This window comes from Oncorhynchus clarkii, chromosome 13 (genome assembly GCF_045791955.1).
Source record: "Oncorhynchus clarkii lewisi isolate Uvic-CL-2024 chromosome 13, UVic_Ocla_1.0, whole genome shotgun sequence".
Taxonomy (NCBI): Eukaryota; Metazoa; Chordata; class Actinopteri; order Salmoniformes; family Salmonidae; genus Oncorhynchus; species Oncorhynchus clarkii.
The window spans coordinates 51,064,259-51,080,412 of NC_092159.1; the positions used below are offsets into that span (position 1 = coordinate 51,064,259).

At 48.8% G+C, this 16,154-nt stretch overlaps 1 protein-coding gene across 1 annotated transcript in view; it reads right to left on the minus strand.

Annotated features, from left to right (window-relative positions):
- Nucleotides 1-40: 40 nt before the first annotated feature.
- LOC139365020 (voltage-gated inwardly rectifying potassium channel KCNH6-like) overlaps nt 41-16,154 on the minus strand; it is a 40,666-nt gene continuing 24,552 nt past the window's right edge. Inside the window, exons 8-17 of the mRNA XM_071102327.1 lie at nt 11,968-12,393; nt 11,385-11,802; nt 10,816-11,015; nt 10,002-10,254; nt 5,847-6,040; nt 5,395-5,482; nt 4,979-5,263; nt 4,694-4,883; nt 3,911-4,118; nt 41-3,699 (exon numbers count right to left, since the gene is read on the minus strand). Coding sequence (XP_070958428.1) covers nt 3,418-3,699; nt 3,911-4,118; nt 4,694-4,883; nt 4,979-5,263; nt 5,395-5,482; nt 5,847-6,040; nt 10,002-10,254; nt 10,816-11,015; nt 11,385-11,802; nt 11,968-12,393 — 2,544 coding nt within the window. The 3' untranslated portion in view covers nt 41-3,417. The remainder of the gene's footprint in view (nt 3,700-3,910; nt 4,119-4,693; nt 4,884-4,978; nt 5,264-5,394; nt 5,483-5,846; nt 6,041-10,001; nt 10,255-10,815; nt 11,016-11,384; nt 11,803-11,967; nt 12,394-16,154) is intronic.

The window sequence follows — 16,154 nt, forward strand, 5'->3', positions numbered from 1 at the left end:
GTAGTTGTCAGTGTTATTTGCATCACTGAATACACACTGATAGGTCAGGATGTCATGGTTTATTTAGGTGGGCATAACGTCACTTCAATGTGCAGATGGCAATGCATTGCAGTGAGCAGGTATAGTTCTGTCAGCTCCTAACATTACATTTCTCTCTGCAGTGTTCTTAAAGGGCCAATACAGCTGTTTTGATCTCAACATTAAATCATTTCTGGGTAACAGTGAAGTACCTTAGTGATTATTTTCAATTAAAATGGTCAAAAAGAGCTATTTCTGTTAAGTAGGGGAAAACTGGTTGGCATTTATTGTCATATGTTGCACTGGAGGCAGTTCTACAGAGTTGTGACTAGCTGCTGACAGCCACATAGTCATAACGTCTCATTTTAAACCTAACCTTAACCACACTGCTAACCCTAATGCCTAACCTTAAATTAAGACCAAAAAGATCATTTAGTTTAAATTAATTTACGATATAACCAATTTTGACTTTGCAACTGGCTCATTTAGCAGAAATAGCTCAGTTCTGCCTCCAGGGCAAGATTCATGACAAATGTCAACCTGCTGAAAACTAGCCGTTATGGGCAGAGGTTGGGAATGCTCTTATTGGTCAATTAACTAATTTACTTCCTGGTGATGTCACCAGGCAGGCCAAAACTCCATCCCACCAACATTTCTCACTCGTAATTTTCACAATTTCAGTATTAGTGTATTCGGCTATTTCAGCTACACCCGCTACTGACAGGAGTATAAGATCTAGCAGACAACCATGCGATCTCCATAGACAAACATTGGCAGTAAAATGGCCTTACTGAAGAGCTCAGTTTGTCAGATTTCTGCCCTGCTAGAGCTACCCCGGTCAACTGTAATGCTGTTATTGTGAAGTGGAAACGTCTAGTAGCAACAACGGCTCCCCAAGCTCAAAGAGAACGCCGAGTGGTGAAAATCATCTGTCCTTGGTTGCAACACTCACTACCGAGTTCCAAACTGCCTCTGGAAGCAACGTCAGCACAATAACTTTTCGTCGGGAGCTTCATGAAATAGGTTTCTGTGGCCGAGCAGCCGCACAACAGCCTAAGATCATCATGCGCAATGCCAAGCGCCGGCTAGAGTGATGTAAAGCCTGCTGCCATTGGACTCTGAAGCAGTAGAAACGCATCAGTCCAACGGACAAATCTGGGTTTGGTGGATGCCAGGAGAACGCTATCTGCCCTAATGCATAGTGCCAACTGTAAAGTTTGGTGGAGGAGGAATAATGGTCTGGGGCTATTTTTCATGGCCAGGCCCTTTAGTTCCAGTGAAGGGAAATCTTAGCTCTTCAGCATACAATGACATTCTAGAAGATTCTGTGCTTCCAACATTGTGGCAACAGTTTGGGGAAGGCCCCCATGCATACAGCGAGGTCCATACAGAAATGGTTTGTCGAGATCGTGTGGAAGAAGAATTTGACTAGCCTACACAGAGCCCTGACCTCAACCCCATCAAACAACTTTGGGATGAACTGGGCCTTTAACATGGCCGAACTGAATGAATTCCTGGTTTTAAAATATGGTTTATAAGTTAATGTCTATGAATTCCACAAAAGTAAGCCTAACTGAAGAATAGTAAATGGTGCAAACCACTTAAGTCCAAGCCCTCAACCAAAAATAAACAATTTGTCAGTAGTTGAGGTTTCTGTATTATTTGTTATAAATAATCTTTAATCTAAAAAAGATGAATAAGAATTATGATTTTGTGCTTCAAGAAACCTTTACAGAACAAGAAAGGCTTAAAAAACAGAGTTACATTCTCCTGAAACTCAAAAACATCTTGAAACTGGGATTCTGGGAAAATGACACTATCCCAGTGACATCACTTGATTGGCAGATTCCATCCACATCACTTCCTCCCAGGTGGGCATCAAACATCCACTAACTTTGGCACCTTGAGTCATTACACACATTTGGGCCAGGATTCAATCTGATTGCAGATTTGGACAATGCACCACTTGAACGTAATTTCCGATTGAGCCGACATAGGCAGCGTTTACCTTTAATGTCGTCTCTTCAAAAGCGGGAACATTGTCTTGTAGAATCAGATTGAATCCCGAGCTTCCAGAAGGGTGATGTTAAATATGTGACCATGTCACTTACTCAAACATAGTCAACAAACATTGCACACACACACACACACACACACACACACACACACACACACACACACACACACACACACACACACACACACACACACACACACACACACACACACACACACACCTGAAAAAGAGATGATGCATCCTTGGTGTAACAACAGTCCTGTGAAACAGAACAGATATATAGACGTACACAAACATGATGACCCAAGCAAAACAGTAATGGCTGTATAAATGAAAGGTGTTTATAATGCTTCACAAGTGCTACATAACTAGAGCATAAAAGAGATGAGAAAACTGTCTGCTTTTTTCCCATGTCAATTATCTGTTCTCATGACCCCTGACAATGTTGACTCAATAATGAGACATGTCACTTCATGTTAACAAATATTGCTTTCCATTAAGTCATATGATTGGTAGAACATGAGAGTAGAATTACTGTATTCAAAATGGCCACTTTTACAGTAGTCATTCCTACCATACAGACATAAACAGTATTTAGATGGCATTTTGCCATCTCTTTATATTATCTGTTGATAATATGTTACACCAACACAGCAATAGTGTGAAAGAAATACATGTGTGCATTCATAACTATTAGATTTCCAGATTGACGGTAAGATCCTCATGATACTATAAAAATACGTTTCAGTTCAACTTATAAACAGCACTGAGCCTGAATGTGCAGTTCCTCTACAGTGTAAACATACAGTACACACAGTTATATGTATCTCCCAACAGAAAGGACCATGGCATAAAAGGACCATCAGTTAACAAAAGGAAAAGGAGAGAGGAATGACAATACTACAGCTTTGAGATCCAGGGAAAAGGGGGCTTGGGGTTATTGTTAGTGTCCGTGTGACGTGTGTGTACGTGTGCTTCTAGTCAGCCCAGTTTCATATCAGATCTCCATAGGCAGTGCCAGGCCCCCAGGCTTTGTGGGGTCTGGGTTGCAGAAATCCTAAACCCCCTCTCAATAATGCCCTAGACCCTGATAGAGAGGAGAGGTTGTTTGTCACACAGGACCAGAGGTGCCTCAGCCCCGGGCACTGTGAGTCAGTGAGAGGGGGCCCTCCATAGAACCTCCTCTCAGCTATGTGGAAGGCAACCCACGTTGATCAGCAGCATGGTACAGGTTAGGGGGTTGGGTGGGGATTGGAGAGGAGGAATGAGAGAGGGGACGATTAGAGAAGTGACTCTGCCAACATATGATTGTCCTCCTGTGGTGGTGCAGGGGGTGCTAGGAGTGAGGGAGGATCAGGTTTAAGGTTAAAAGTCAGAGGGTTTTAGCTGCCTGGCAGGATGGGATCAGAAATGTGCCTGTGAATCTCCTGCCCCTCTGTGGAGGTCTCCAGGTTGTCAGGGAGGGAGGGGAAACGCAGGCTGCCACACAGCAGTCCAGAGGGCCCCAGGGTTTGGCAGGAGACATGGGGGAGGCTGAAGCCCATGGAGGACCCTGGAAGGGGCTCTGTCTCAGGGGACATGGACATGGTGTCATCAGAGGCCACCGTGAGGTGGATCCCACTGGACAGGGAGTCCTTGAACTTGTGCTTCTCTGAGTCCGGGCTCTGCAAAGAAAGAAACAGGGGGTAGAGAGGTGAAGCACAAAAGCGATTCAGTAACTCAGTATACTGGACAACCTTTAATACCAATACCTCGCTCTCACTCATTTTATCAGCCCACTGTTTCACAATATCATATAGCTCTTCGAGGACAGAGCATTGTAGCAAGCAAAAACTGATATATACTGTACTATATGTACACTATACCAGTACCCACCTGCAGCGGCGAAGGCATGCTGTCAATCTTGATTGGGGGCATGGAGGGGACAGTGTGGATGATGGGGGCTGCTGTGCTGTACAGGGTGGTGGGGTGAGCAGGGTGAGGGCTGGGCAACACAGTGCTGTAGGCCGGGGGCACTGGGGTTATCTGCCTTTGGAGCAGCTGCAGGATCACGTGGATGTCTGCAGTCATCCGAGTCTCCAGTCTGGGCAGGGCCAAGGATGGAGGCAGGGTGGGAGAGGAATAGATGAATAAAGTCAATCATTTCTTCCTCTGTGATCTCTCTCAATCATTTCTTGGTCTTCCTCCATTATTTATTTTGGCTTCTTCTCCAATTATTATCTTCCTTTACCTGTCTGTAAATCCTCTCCTCTCCTCTCCTCTCCTCTCCTCTCCTCTCCTCTCCTCTCCTCTCCTCTCCTCTCCTCTCCTCTCCTCACAGTTCCTTTCTAAAGATCCCCTTTGCTGTGCCCTCGTCACTTTTCCTCTCCTTTCCTGTCATCCCTTTTCCCCTCCCCTCCTCTCCTTTCCTGTCATCCCTTTTCCCCTCCTCTCCTTTCCTGTCATCCTTTTTCCCCTCCTCTCCTTTCCTGTCATCCCTTTTCCCCTCCTCTCCTTTCCTGTCATCCCTTTACCCCTCCTCTCCTTTCCTGTCATCCCGTTTCCCCTCATCTCCTTTCTTGTCATCCCTTTTCCCCTCCTCTCCTTTCCTGTTATCCCTTTTCCCCTCCTCTTCTCTCCTCTCCTCACTTTTCCTCTCTTCTCTCATCTCCTCTATACCTGTGGAGCTGGGACTGTAGCAGCTCCACTCTGGACTCCAGGTCATTGGGCCTGTTCTCTGCACAGGGAGGAGAGTGGTAGGTGCCCCTGACTGAGGAGCAGCGCCGCTGGGGATCTGACAACTGACTGGTCCTCCGGTCAGGCCAATACCCATACACCCCTGGGCCTGGCATGTTGATGGAGGCTGCAGCTGGGATGAAAGAGCAGGTTATAACATATTACAGTCCACTGATCTTAGTTAGTTCATGCGTAATACTGTGTATCTATATCTCAGTCTCTCTTTACCTGTGTATTGGTGACTTCCTCGGTCCAGGGGCGGCCCCATGCCGGCTGAGGGTCCACTGGGAGGCAGCAGGCTGACCACAGCAGGGGGGTAGTCATCGGTGTCGTCCACAGAGGGGTACAGCTCTGCTTTGCTATGTCCCAGGGGCTTCATCTCATCGTCACTGGACTGGGAGCAGGCGCTGGCGCTGCTACACATGCCCTCCCAGTGGGAGCTTGTGTCCGGGCCGCTGTGGTTCCCCAAAGGACACGACTGGTCTGGAAATGAGTCCTCACGGTCCATGCCGTCTACACACAACCAGGACAGGTACAATGATTAACACTGCTTTAGACATATCATTGATAGTAACACTACTTTAACTTTTAACAATGTATAAGAAACCCAGGAGGACATAATGAGCAGAACCACACACACTCACCAGGCCGGTTTCTCGTGCGTCGTGGCCGCGGCCGTCGGTATCCACATTCAGAATCCTCACTGGGAGGTGCCTGGTTCATTCTATCTACCTAATACACATCAGCTTCAGTAACTCAACAAAAAACAACTCACACTTTACAACACATTACACACACATCATCAATCCTCAGCTTTATACACACTAAATATTCAAGAAGTAATGCTTTTGCATTAGTTTGCCTAACTAAAACTCATTGACCTTGTGCTAAGCTCTCTTTATGACTAAGGGCTGGTTTCCCAGACACAGATTAAGACTAGTCCTGGGCTAAAGAGCCCTTTCAAAGGTGATTCTCCATTGAGAATGATTTTTAGTCCAAGGCTACACAGTCTGTGTCCAGGAAACCGGCCCAACATGAACAGTACCTACTAGTGGTTGGAGAGGGTGCTATCTGTCCCCCCCCTGATGGTACTCACATCTCGGAGGTTAAAGGTGATCTCCAGGTTGGTCCAGAAGCAGTCGGAGAAGTCTGGGTACATGTCCAGCACCTCCAGCAGGTCCTCCCTCAGGATCCTATGGAGGTCACAGTAGGTCAAAGCCCTGACGTCTGCACTCGACTTCCCTGGACGCCCAAAAAGATAGATGGGTTCCCCGAAGATATCATTCTGACCTACGGAGAGAACGAGAGAGAGAGAGAGAGAGAATGGAGAGATGAGAGAGAGAGAGAATGGAGAGATTAGAGGTTGAAAGGTGTGACACAGGTGAAGAGGAAAAGGACAATGGAGAAAGAAATGTTTGAACAAAAAACTAATTGGACAACATAAGCATTAAAAACACTCATAAGCTCACTCACATACAGTGGGGCAAAAAAGTATTTAGTCAGCCACCAATTGTGCAAGTTCTCCCACTTAAAAAGATGAGAGAGGCAACGAGTGGAGGACAGAGGAGCCTCTTAAAGAAGAAGTTACAGGTCTGTGAGAGCCAGAAATCTTGCTTGTTTGTAGGTGACCAAATACTTATTTTCCACCATAATTTGCAAATAAATTAATGAAAAATCCTATAATGTGATTTTCAAAAAAAAATTGTATCATTGTGTCTGTCATAGTTGAAGTGTACCTATGATGAAAATTACAGGCCTCTCTCATCTTTTTAAGTGGGAGAACTTGCACAATTGGTGGCTGACTAAATACTTTTTTGCCCCACTGTACACCACCAGGGGAAGTGAAAGCCTCCGTCTACAAGACTACCCTGATAGAAACTTTCTTCTGGATTATTTCTAGATTTTTCAGAGAGTAGAACAATAACACTAATGCTCTACATGATTCCAGTTAGGCCTGACTTTGTGTCCACTTAAATGCAGAGGGGAGACAAATCAAAGCGAGACAGGCTAGCATAGAGAGAGTGGGTCTGAGCAATCGGGTGATCGGTAATCAATGACACTGTGGAATGGAAGTGGAGCCGTGCCCAAACACCTCTGGCTAAACAGCACACCACAACACAGCAGTGTGTGTGTGGATGTGTGTGTGTGAGTGAGTGTGAGTGTGAGAGAGGGAGCGAGAGAGAAACAGACAGACAGAGACAGGCAAACAGACAGAGGATGCACTAAACCACATAAGCTTGAAAGGGAAGAATGACCACCACCCTTCAGCCTACCCAGTAACCACAACCACCCTTCAGCCTACCCAGTAACCACAACCACCCTTCAGCCTACCAAGTATGGCCACCACCACCCTTCAGCCTACCCAGTAATCACCAACCCTTCAGCCTACCCAGTATGGCCACCACCACCCTTCAGCCTACGTAGTAATCACCACCACCCTTCAGCCTACCCAGTATGGCCACCACCACCCTTCAGCCTACCCAGTAATCACCACAACCCTTCAGCCTACCCAGTATGGCCACCACCACCCTTCAGCCTATGCAGTAATCACCACCACCCTTCAGCCTACGCAGTAATCACCACCACCCTTCAGCCTACCCAGTATGGCCACCACCACCCTTCAGCCTACCCAGTAACCACCACCACCCTTCAGCCTACCCAGTAACCACCACCACCACCACCCTTCAGCCTATCCAGGAACCACCACTACCCTTCAGCCTACCCAGTAACCACCACCACCACCACCACCCTTCAGCCTACCCAGTAATCACCACCACTCTTCAGCCTACCCAGTAACCACCACCACCCTTCAGCCTACCCAGTAACCACCACCACCACCACACTTCAGCCTACCCAGTAACCACCACCACCCTTCAGCCTACCCAGTAACTAACACCACCACCACCCTTCAGCCTACCCAGTAACCACCACCACCCTTCAGCCTACCCAGTAACCACCACCACCACCACCCTTCAGCCTACCCAGTAACCACCACCACCCTTCAGCCTACCCAGTAACCACCACCACCACCACCCTTCAGCCTACCCAGTAACCACCACCACACTTCAGCCTACCCAGTAACCACCACCACCCTTCAGCCTACCCAGTATGGCCACCACCACCCTTCAGCCTACCCAGTAATCACCACCACCCTTCAGCCTACGCAGTAATCACCACCACCCTTCAGCCTACCCAGTAACCACCACCACCCTTCAGCCTACCCAGTAACCACCACCACCACCACCCTTCAGCCTACCCAGTAACCACCACCACCCTTCAGCCTACCCAGTAACCACCACCACCCTTCAGCCTACCAAGTATGGCCACCACCACCCTTCAGCCTACCCAGTAATCACCACCACCCTTCAGCCTACCAAGTATGGCCACCACCACCCTTCAGTCTACCAAGTATGGCCACCACCACCCTTCAGCCTACCCAGTAACCACCACCACCACCCTTCAGCCTACCCAGTAACCACCACCACCCTTCAGCCTACCAAGTATGGCCACCACCACCCTTCAGCCTACCCAGTAATCACCACCACCCTTCAGCCTACCAAGTATGGCCACCACCACCCTTCAGCCTACCCAGTATGGCCACCACCACCCTTCAGCCTACCCAGTAATCACCACCACCCTTCAGCCTACCAAGTATGGCCACCACCACCCTTCAGCCTACCCAGTAACCACCACCACCCTTCAGCCTACCCAGTAACCACACCCATCCTTCAGCCTACCCAGTAACCACCACCACCCTTCAGCCTACCCAGTAACCACCATCACCCTTCAGCCTACCCAGTAACCACAACCACCCTTCAGCCTACCCAGTAACCACCACCACCCTTCAGCCTACCCAGTAACCACAACCACCCTTCAGCCTACCCAGTATGGCCACCACCACCCTTCAGCCTACCCAGTAATCACCACAACCCTTCAGCCTACCCAGTATGGCCACCACCACCCTTCAGCCTATGCAGTAATCACCACCACCCTTCAGCCTACGCAGTAATCACCACCACCCTTCAGCCTACCCAGTATGGCCATCACCACCCTTCAGCCTACCCAGTAACCACCACCACCCTTCAGCCTACCCAGTAACCACAACCACCACCACCCTTCAGCCTATCCAGGAACCACCACTACCCTTCAGCCTACCCAGTAACCACCACCACCACCACCACCCTTCAGCCTACCCAGTAATCACCACCACTCTTCAGCCTACCCAGTAACCACCACCACCCTTCAGCCTACCCAGTAACCACCACCACCACCACACTTCAGCCTACCCAGTAACCACCACCACCCTTCAGCCTACCCAGTAACTACCACCACCACCACCCTTCAGCCTACCCAGTAACCACCACCACCCTTCAGCCTACCCAGTAACCACCACCACCACCACCCTTCAGCCTACCCAGTAACCACCACCACACTTCAGCCTACCCAGTAACCACCACCACCCTTCAGCCTACCCAGTATGGCCACCACCACCCTTCAGCCTACCCAGTAATCACCACCACCCTTCAGCCTACGCAGTAATCACCACCACCCTTCAGCCTACCCAGTAACCACCACCACCCTTCAGCCTACCCAGTAACCACCACCACCACCACCCTTCAGCCTACCCAGTAACCACCACCACCCTTCAGCCTACCCAGTAACCACCACCACCCTTCAGCCTACCAAGTATGGCTACCACCACCCTTCAGCCTACCCAGTAATCACCACCACCCTTCAGCCTACCAAGTATGGCCACCACCACCCTTCAGTCTACCAAGTATGGCCACCACCACCCTTCAGCCTACCCAGTAACCACCACCACCACCCTTCAGCCTACCCAGTAACCACCACCACCCTTCAGCCTACCAAGTATGGCCACCACCACCCTTCAGCCTACCCAGTAATCACCACCACCCTTCAGCCTACCAAGTATGGCCACCACCACCCTTCAGCCTACCCAGTATGGCCACCACCACCCTTCAGCCTACCCAGTAATCACCACCACCCTTCAGCCTACCAAGTATGGCCACCACCACCCTTCAGCCTACCCAGTAACCACCACCACCCTTCAGCCTACCCAGTAACCACACCCATCCTTCAGCCTACCCAGTAACCACCATCACCCTTCAGCCTACCCAGTAACCACAACCACCCTTCAGCCTACCCAGTAACCACCACCACCCTTCAGCCTACCCAGTAACCACCATCACCCTTCAGCCTACCCAGTAACCACAACCACCCTTCAGCATACCCAGTATGGCCACCACCACATCGTCTCTCAGAATCTCTATGGACCCTCTAGAGATGAAGTAGAGAGCTGAGAGGACGTCTCCCATGTGGACCAGGGTGTCGCCCGGAGGGGCGTGGGTGGTCTTAAACCTCATGGCCAGCGCCCGCAGACAGCCGTTACTGGCCCCCTTGAAGGCCCTGCAGTTCTGGAGCAGACAGCGGTTCAGGTGGAGGCAGATATCAGCCTGCAGACACTCAGGGAAACCCTTCAGCACCTAGAGAAATGGGAAAGGGAGAAAGAGAGAAGAGAGAGAGAGAGAGAGACAGAGCGAGAGAGAGACAGAGAGAGAGAGAGAGACAGACAGAGAGAGACAGAGAGACAGAAAGACAGAAAGAGAGAAAGACAGAGAGAGAGCCAGAGAGAGAGAGAGAGAGAAACAGAGAAAGAGAGCGAGTGGGGGGAGAGCTGTTTCAGTTGATGCTCACTATTGACAAGGGGACACATGCACACACACAGTGTCTATGTGATCAACTCTGTTCAGATTGAATTGACAGGCGTGCTTTCTGCTACGTCATGTTCCTGTGGTGTTAGAGGGCTAATGCTTTTCTCTTCTCTGCAACCAGCAGGACGCTATCTATCTACTAACACAAAGGATATGACGCACATCATTTCCACTGTTAGGTCTCCCTGCCTGAGCACCTAATGACGGAAAAACTCTGGTGGCAAGTAGGAATATGTGTTTTTCGTGTGAATATGAACGTGTGTGTTTTTCCCGTGCGTATGGATGTGTGTGTGTGTTTGGCTGTATATGAATGTGTGTTTGAGAGTGACTCACAGCGTTCATGTCGATGCCATTGGTATAGGACCAGGCATGTTGGAAGTATTCCTCCAGTCTCTGGCGTAGTCCCTCTGGGATCTGGTGGAAGCGGATGAACTCTTTGACACGCAGCATCTGGGTGTGGTAACGGGCCGTGCCGGAGTACAGCCTCTGGATGATAGCCGACACGTTACCAAAGATACTGGCATACATCAGAGCTACAGGAGACGACAGAGAGACATGTCAGTGACATCCACCTAAAATGATAGGTGGTACTACACTTAAAGTAATGCAGCAATTCATATGAACACTCTGGACACACAGGCACAATACATACACACTGGTGACGTACTCAGACACACTGGTGACGTACTCAAACACACTGGTGACGTACTCAGACACACTGGTGACATACTCAGACACACTGGTGACGTACTCAGACACACTGGTGATGTACTCAGACACACTGGTGATGTACTCAGACACACTGGTGACGTACTCAGACACACTGGTGACGTACTCAGACACACTGGTGACGTACTCAGACACACTGGTGACGTACTCAGACACACTGGTGACGTACTCACAGCCGATTAGCATGATGCAGATGGAGAAGATCTTCTCAGGGTTGGTGTTGGGGGAAACGTTGCCGAAGCCCACGCTGGTCAAGCTGCTGAAGGTAAAGTAAAGCGCTGTGACGTATTTATCCTTGGTGGAGGGGCCGGAGGCAGGGTCTGTGTCGTTGTATGGTTTACCAATCTGTTCAGCCAGGTTGTCCAGCCAGCCGATCTTCATGCCTCCGATGCGGGCCGAGTTGGTGCGCTCCGCGTTGCCGATGGCGTACCAGATACAGGCCAGCCAATGGGCAATGAGGGCAAAGGTGCACATGAGGAGGAAGAGAACGGCGGCGCCGTATTCTGAGTAGCGGTCCAGCTTCCGCGCCACACGCACCAATCGCAGCAGCCGAGCAGTCTTCAGCAAGCCAATCAGAGTGGTTGTCTGGGGCTGAGAGGAGAGAGGTTCAAAGTACAAATAAAGCAATTCATATGAAAGAACAAGAAGATTTATGAGAGAGTCTTTGTTGAATCGGTACACTGACCAACACTGCAAAAAAAGGACCATTACTACACATAGATGTAAATGATCCACCTTCTCCTCCATGCATCTCACCTCATCAGAGCCAGAGCGGAATATGAGCAGGTCAAAGGGGATGGCTGCCACTATATCAATGAGGAACCAGCCTTTGAAGTAATGCTGGGCGATGCGCCCCGGGTGGCTGACCACCTCGTCATTGTGATTGACATATGTGGTCCGGAAGTTGATGAGAATGTCCACGATAAACATGACGTCCACCACCAGATCCACCACGTTGAGGGGGTTGCAGGTGTAGCCACAGGAGCGCCGGAGCTCGTCCTCCATCTCGTTGAGCAGGAAGGCAGCGGAGTAGGGGGTAAAGACGGCCGTGTAGATGACCAGCAGGAGGATGACCCAGTCCCACACCGCCTTGAAGGGACTGTAGTGGAGGATGGTCCACTTGTGGATGCGAGGCGCCTGGAGCTTGTACTCTGGCAGGACATCAGCCCCTAGGGACAGTACCTAAACGGGGAGAGGGCAGAGATGGTCAGAGAGTCCTGCTGAATCTAGATTAATCATGGGCAGTAAAAGTTAAACAGAATTTAAACTGAATATCTTTACAATGGCCCCTCACCACCCTGCTGAAAAGGCCTTGATTAGAACCCCAAGAATATGAGATGATAAGCCACACAGCCTTAGCAAAATGGAAAGCAGTATAAGAAATGGAAAAGAGAGTGAGTCATGTCAGAGAACTGTGCCGAGAAACCCGAGGGACGTGGGTTCAGGGAACCAGAGCAGAAGGCAGTTCAGAAGAGAGGAGCAGAACAGGACCTGATATTGTCTTTGTTGTGCCCTTTGGGGGAAGGAAGGGGAGCATCTGTGTTCTGTCTAACTACCTACTGTGTCTGACACCGCGGGCCTTCCACCCACATGTCTATCACCTCAGCACAACTAGAACAGCAGCAACAAAAAAAAGAATTCATGTGTATTCCAGAGTGAGTGACAAAGAGGGAGAATTAATGTGTGTGTGTGTGTGTGTGTGTGTGTGTGTGTGTGTGTGTGTGTGTGTGTGTGTGTGTGCGCGTGCGTGCGTGCGTGCGTGTGTGTGTAATAAAATGCAATGAGTGTAAATATTCACACAAACATCCCTCAGTCTCACAGCTAGCCAGTCATGTTGTCATGAAGACAATTATGTCCTGGAGTATAAACAATATCTGTCTCAAAGGACTCAACACAAACAATGTAGAAGCCGAAGCACAGCTTTTCACAAGACAAATATCTACATGGTTGACGGGGGTCTGATTTCTGAGTGTTCAACACAGTCAGTACAGCCAAGTAGGAACCAAATCAACTATAATAAAAGGTAAGTAAAGCAAATTGAAATACAGAGAGGATTGATTGTGTTCTCATAGTGACGGCACAGACCATATTACCTAAAAATGTATATTTTCCTCACACACCATCACCGAAACCACAGTACCTGAATGGACGACAATAACCCATCACACACTCACATAGATCACACTCACATAGACCATTTCAATCAGAGATCACACTCACGTAGACCATTTCAATCAGTCTGAGCCTAGTGCTCCTACTAACCGGTACAACGATGAGAGCCTCCATATCCAGGAGCTCCAGTCTATCCTGGTCCCGACCACAGCAGCAGCAGGAGGAGGAGGAGCACGACACCCTGGTCCCCCTCAAATTCCCCAGCAACCCACCCTGTCTCCCCCGGAACATATTGGTCCTCCCCTGCTCCATCCTAGCCCGCTATGTCCAGCACAATGCTCCAGATCAGCTACCCAGTGGCCCAGTGCCTATGTGCCCAGCTCTAACAGACCACTGCTGGGGAGTGGACCCTCTCTGGCTGCCTGGCTGTCTGTACCCTTCTCCCCCGCCCCACCCCGCTCACTGGCCTTTTAAAAGACCCTGCTGCAGCTCACCTGCCAAACCATGTGACCCCCTTCACTGTCCCTCGGCCAATGGCAGAGCAGGGTAAGTGCCCTAATTTACAAGCAAATCGACAGGGATTGTTGCAAAGAGCTGGGTGATTTTGGTTCATTTTCACTAACACCTTTTGTGAGTGCTTGTGTAGGAGGGCAGTATTGGTCAAAACTGTCTGTGTGCTTGACGTAGAGGCTGTATGGATGACCAAGGATGTTCTCTTGATAAGGGTGTAAATTAGACCATTTTCCTGTCCTGCTAACCATTCAAAATGTAATGAGTACTTTTGGGTGTCAAGGAAAATGTATAGAGTAAAAAGTACATCATTTTCTTTTGAAAAAAAAAAAAGTTGTAAAAAATATAAATAGTAAAGTAAAGTACAGATACCCCAAGAAACTACTTATGTAGTACTTTCAAGTATTTTTACAGCTCTGGACATAGGCAGACCATGGTGCACAATGTGCTCTCTGATATCACCCATATGGGCTCCCGAATGGTGCAGCGGTCTAAGGCCCTGCATCTCAGTGCAAGAGAAGTCACTACAATCCCTGGTTCGATTCCAGGCTGTATCACATCCGGATGTGATTGGGAGTCCCATAGGGCGCCGCACAATTGGCCCAACGTCGTCCGGGTTTGGCCGGGGTAGGCTGTCATTGTAAATAAGAATTTGTTCTTAACTGACTTGCCTATTTAAATAAAGGTTCAATAGAAAATAAATACAATCTGTTGTTGTCTCACTCAAGATTCATGACAGTTAACATGTGCTGCAGGTTAGGCTGGTGCAACCTCCCTGATAAACATGTGCTGCACACTAGGCTGGTGCAACCTCCCTAATCAACATGTGCTGCAGGCTGGGCTGGTGCAACCTCCCTGATAAACATGTGCTGCACACTAGGCTGGTGGAACCACCACAGTCAACATGTGCTGCAGGCTGGGCTGGTGGAACCTCCCAAGTCAACATGTGCTGCAGGCTAGGCTGGTGGAACCACCTCAGTCAACATGTTCAGTAGGCTGGGCTGGTGGAACCTCCCTGATCAACATGTGCTGCACACTAGGCTGGTGGAACCACCACAGTCAACATGTTCTGCAGGCTAGGCTGGTGGAACCTCCACTGGCTCATCCTACTTTGCATGTATAGTTTGCATAACTATGAACATAGCCATGGTGACAGAATAATCTGTCATAACACACAGCGTTACCATGGTGCCCTTGCTGCCAACCCTCTCCAATATCCCTACTTAGCTGGATCACAAAATACAGGTACATTAAATGTGGCATGTTCAGTGCTACAAGGTTTTTGCCCTACTAAATAACCTGAGTACAAGGTGAAAGCTTCCTATGACAATTTCCATCTCTTTCCAGAACATCTGATCTCTCTCAACCCTCACAGCTTTGATTCTTAAATGGAAAAGATGTTCAGACTCAAAGTAAGAGAACAAACCTGTAAGGCTAAAGTCCCCACATACAGTCAGTCCTAGAGGTGGTAAAATGACACCACATGGTTAGTCTCCTATCGATTCCCATCCAGACTACACACTGCCCACTTCCCACTCTATGACCCAACTCTCATCCAGTCCAGGGGGTGCTGCTCCAGTAGTCAGTAAACTAATCTAATACTGGGAATAGAGTAGGACTGAGCTTTAATTAAATGGATAGTTCAGTTAATGCATTTCTTACCCTGAATAAACAATTTGAAACAACAAACTGAAATGATTGACTGAAGACTGGGGATGTCAAAATGCACTGCAGAACCTCTCATAGCAGAGCATTTAAAGTACTGTACAGATGTAGGATCTTCATTTTAACCAGTTCGATACAGCAGGAAAATAACTCTGCAGCAACAGGAAATGTGAATTATTATGTGGATTATAATGAATGGCATTTCAAAGTGGAAATTATAAACTTCAGAAGCCTTTTTAAACCTCAAATACACAACACGCTTTACATTTTCTGCATTGCAGGAAAGTTCTCCTGCAACAGGATGATGAAATGAAGATTGTACACCTGCAGTACTGTTTGCTACATACCGTATGAAAGGAGACCTGACTGCTGGGGGCTACATCGGGCTCAGGACCTTAGGCCTTATTGCTACCAATGTTTGTGGCTAAATGAGGCTTGTGATTCCACGTGTCACTGTGCTCTTTCTCTGACCGATGCGCTCTCGTACCAACGATCAGGATTCTCCCCCTGAGGACTGAGTTTAACATCTAACATGATGAACCTGTGGGAGCAAGCTGAGGGATGGGCAGTGTGCGTGTGTGTTACCCAGATTCACTCATCTGGGTCATTTCAGATTATTGACATCATTTCCAGTCCTGTTTCATAATGACAGCCTG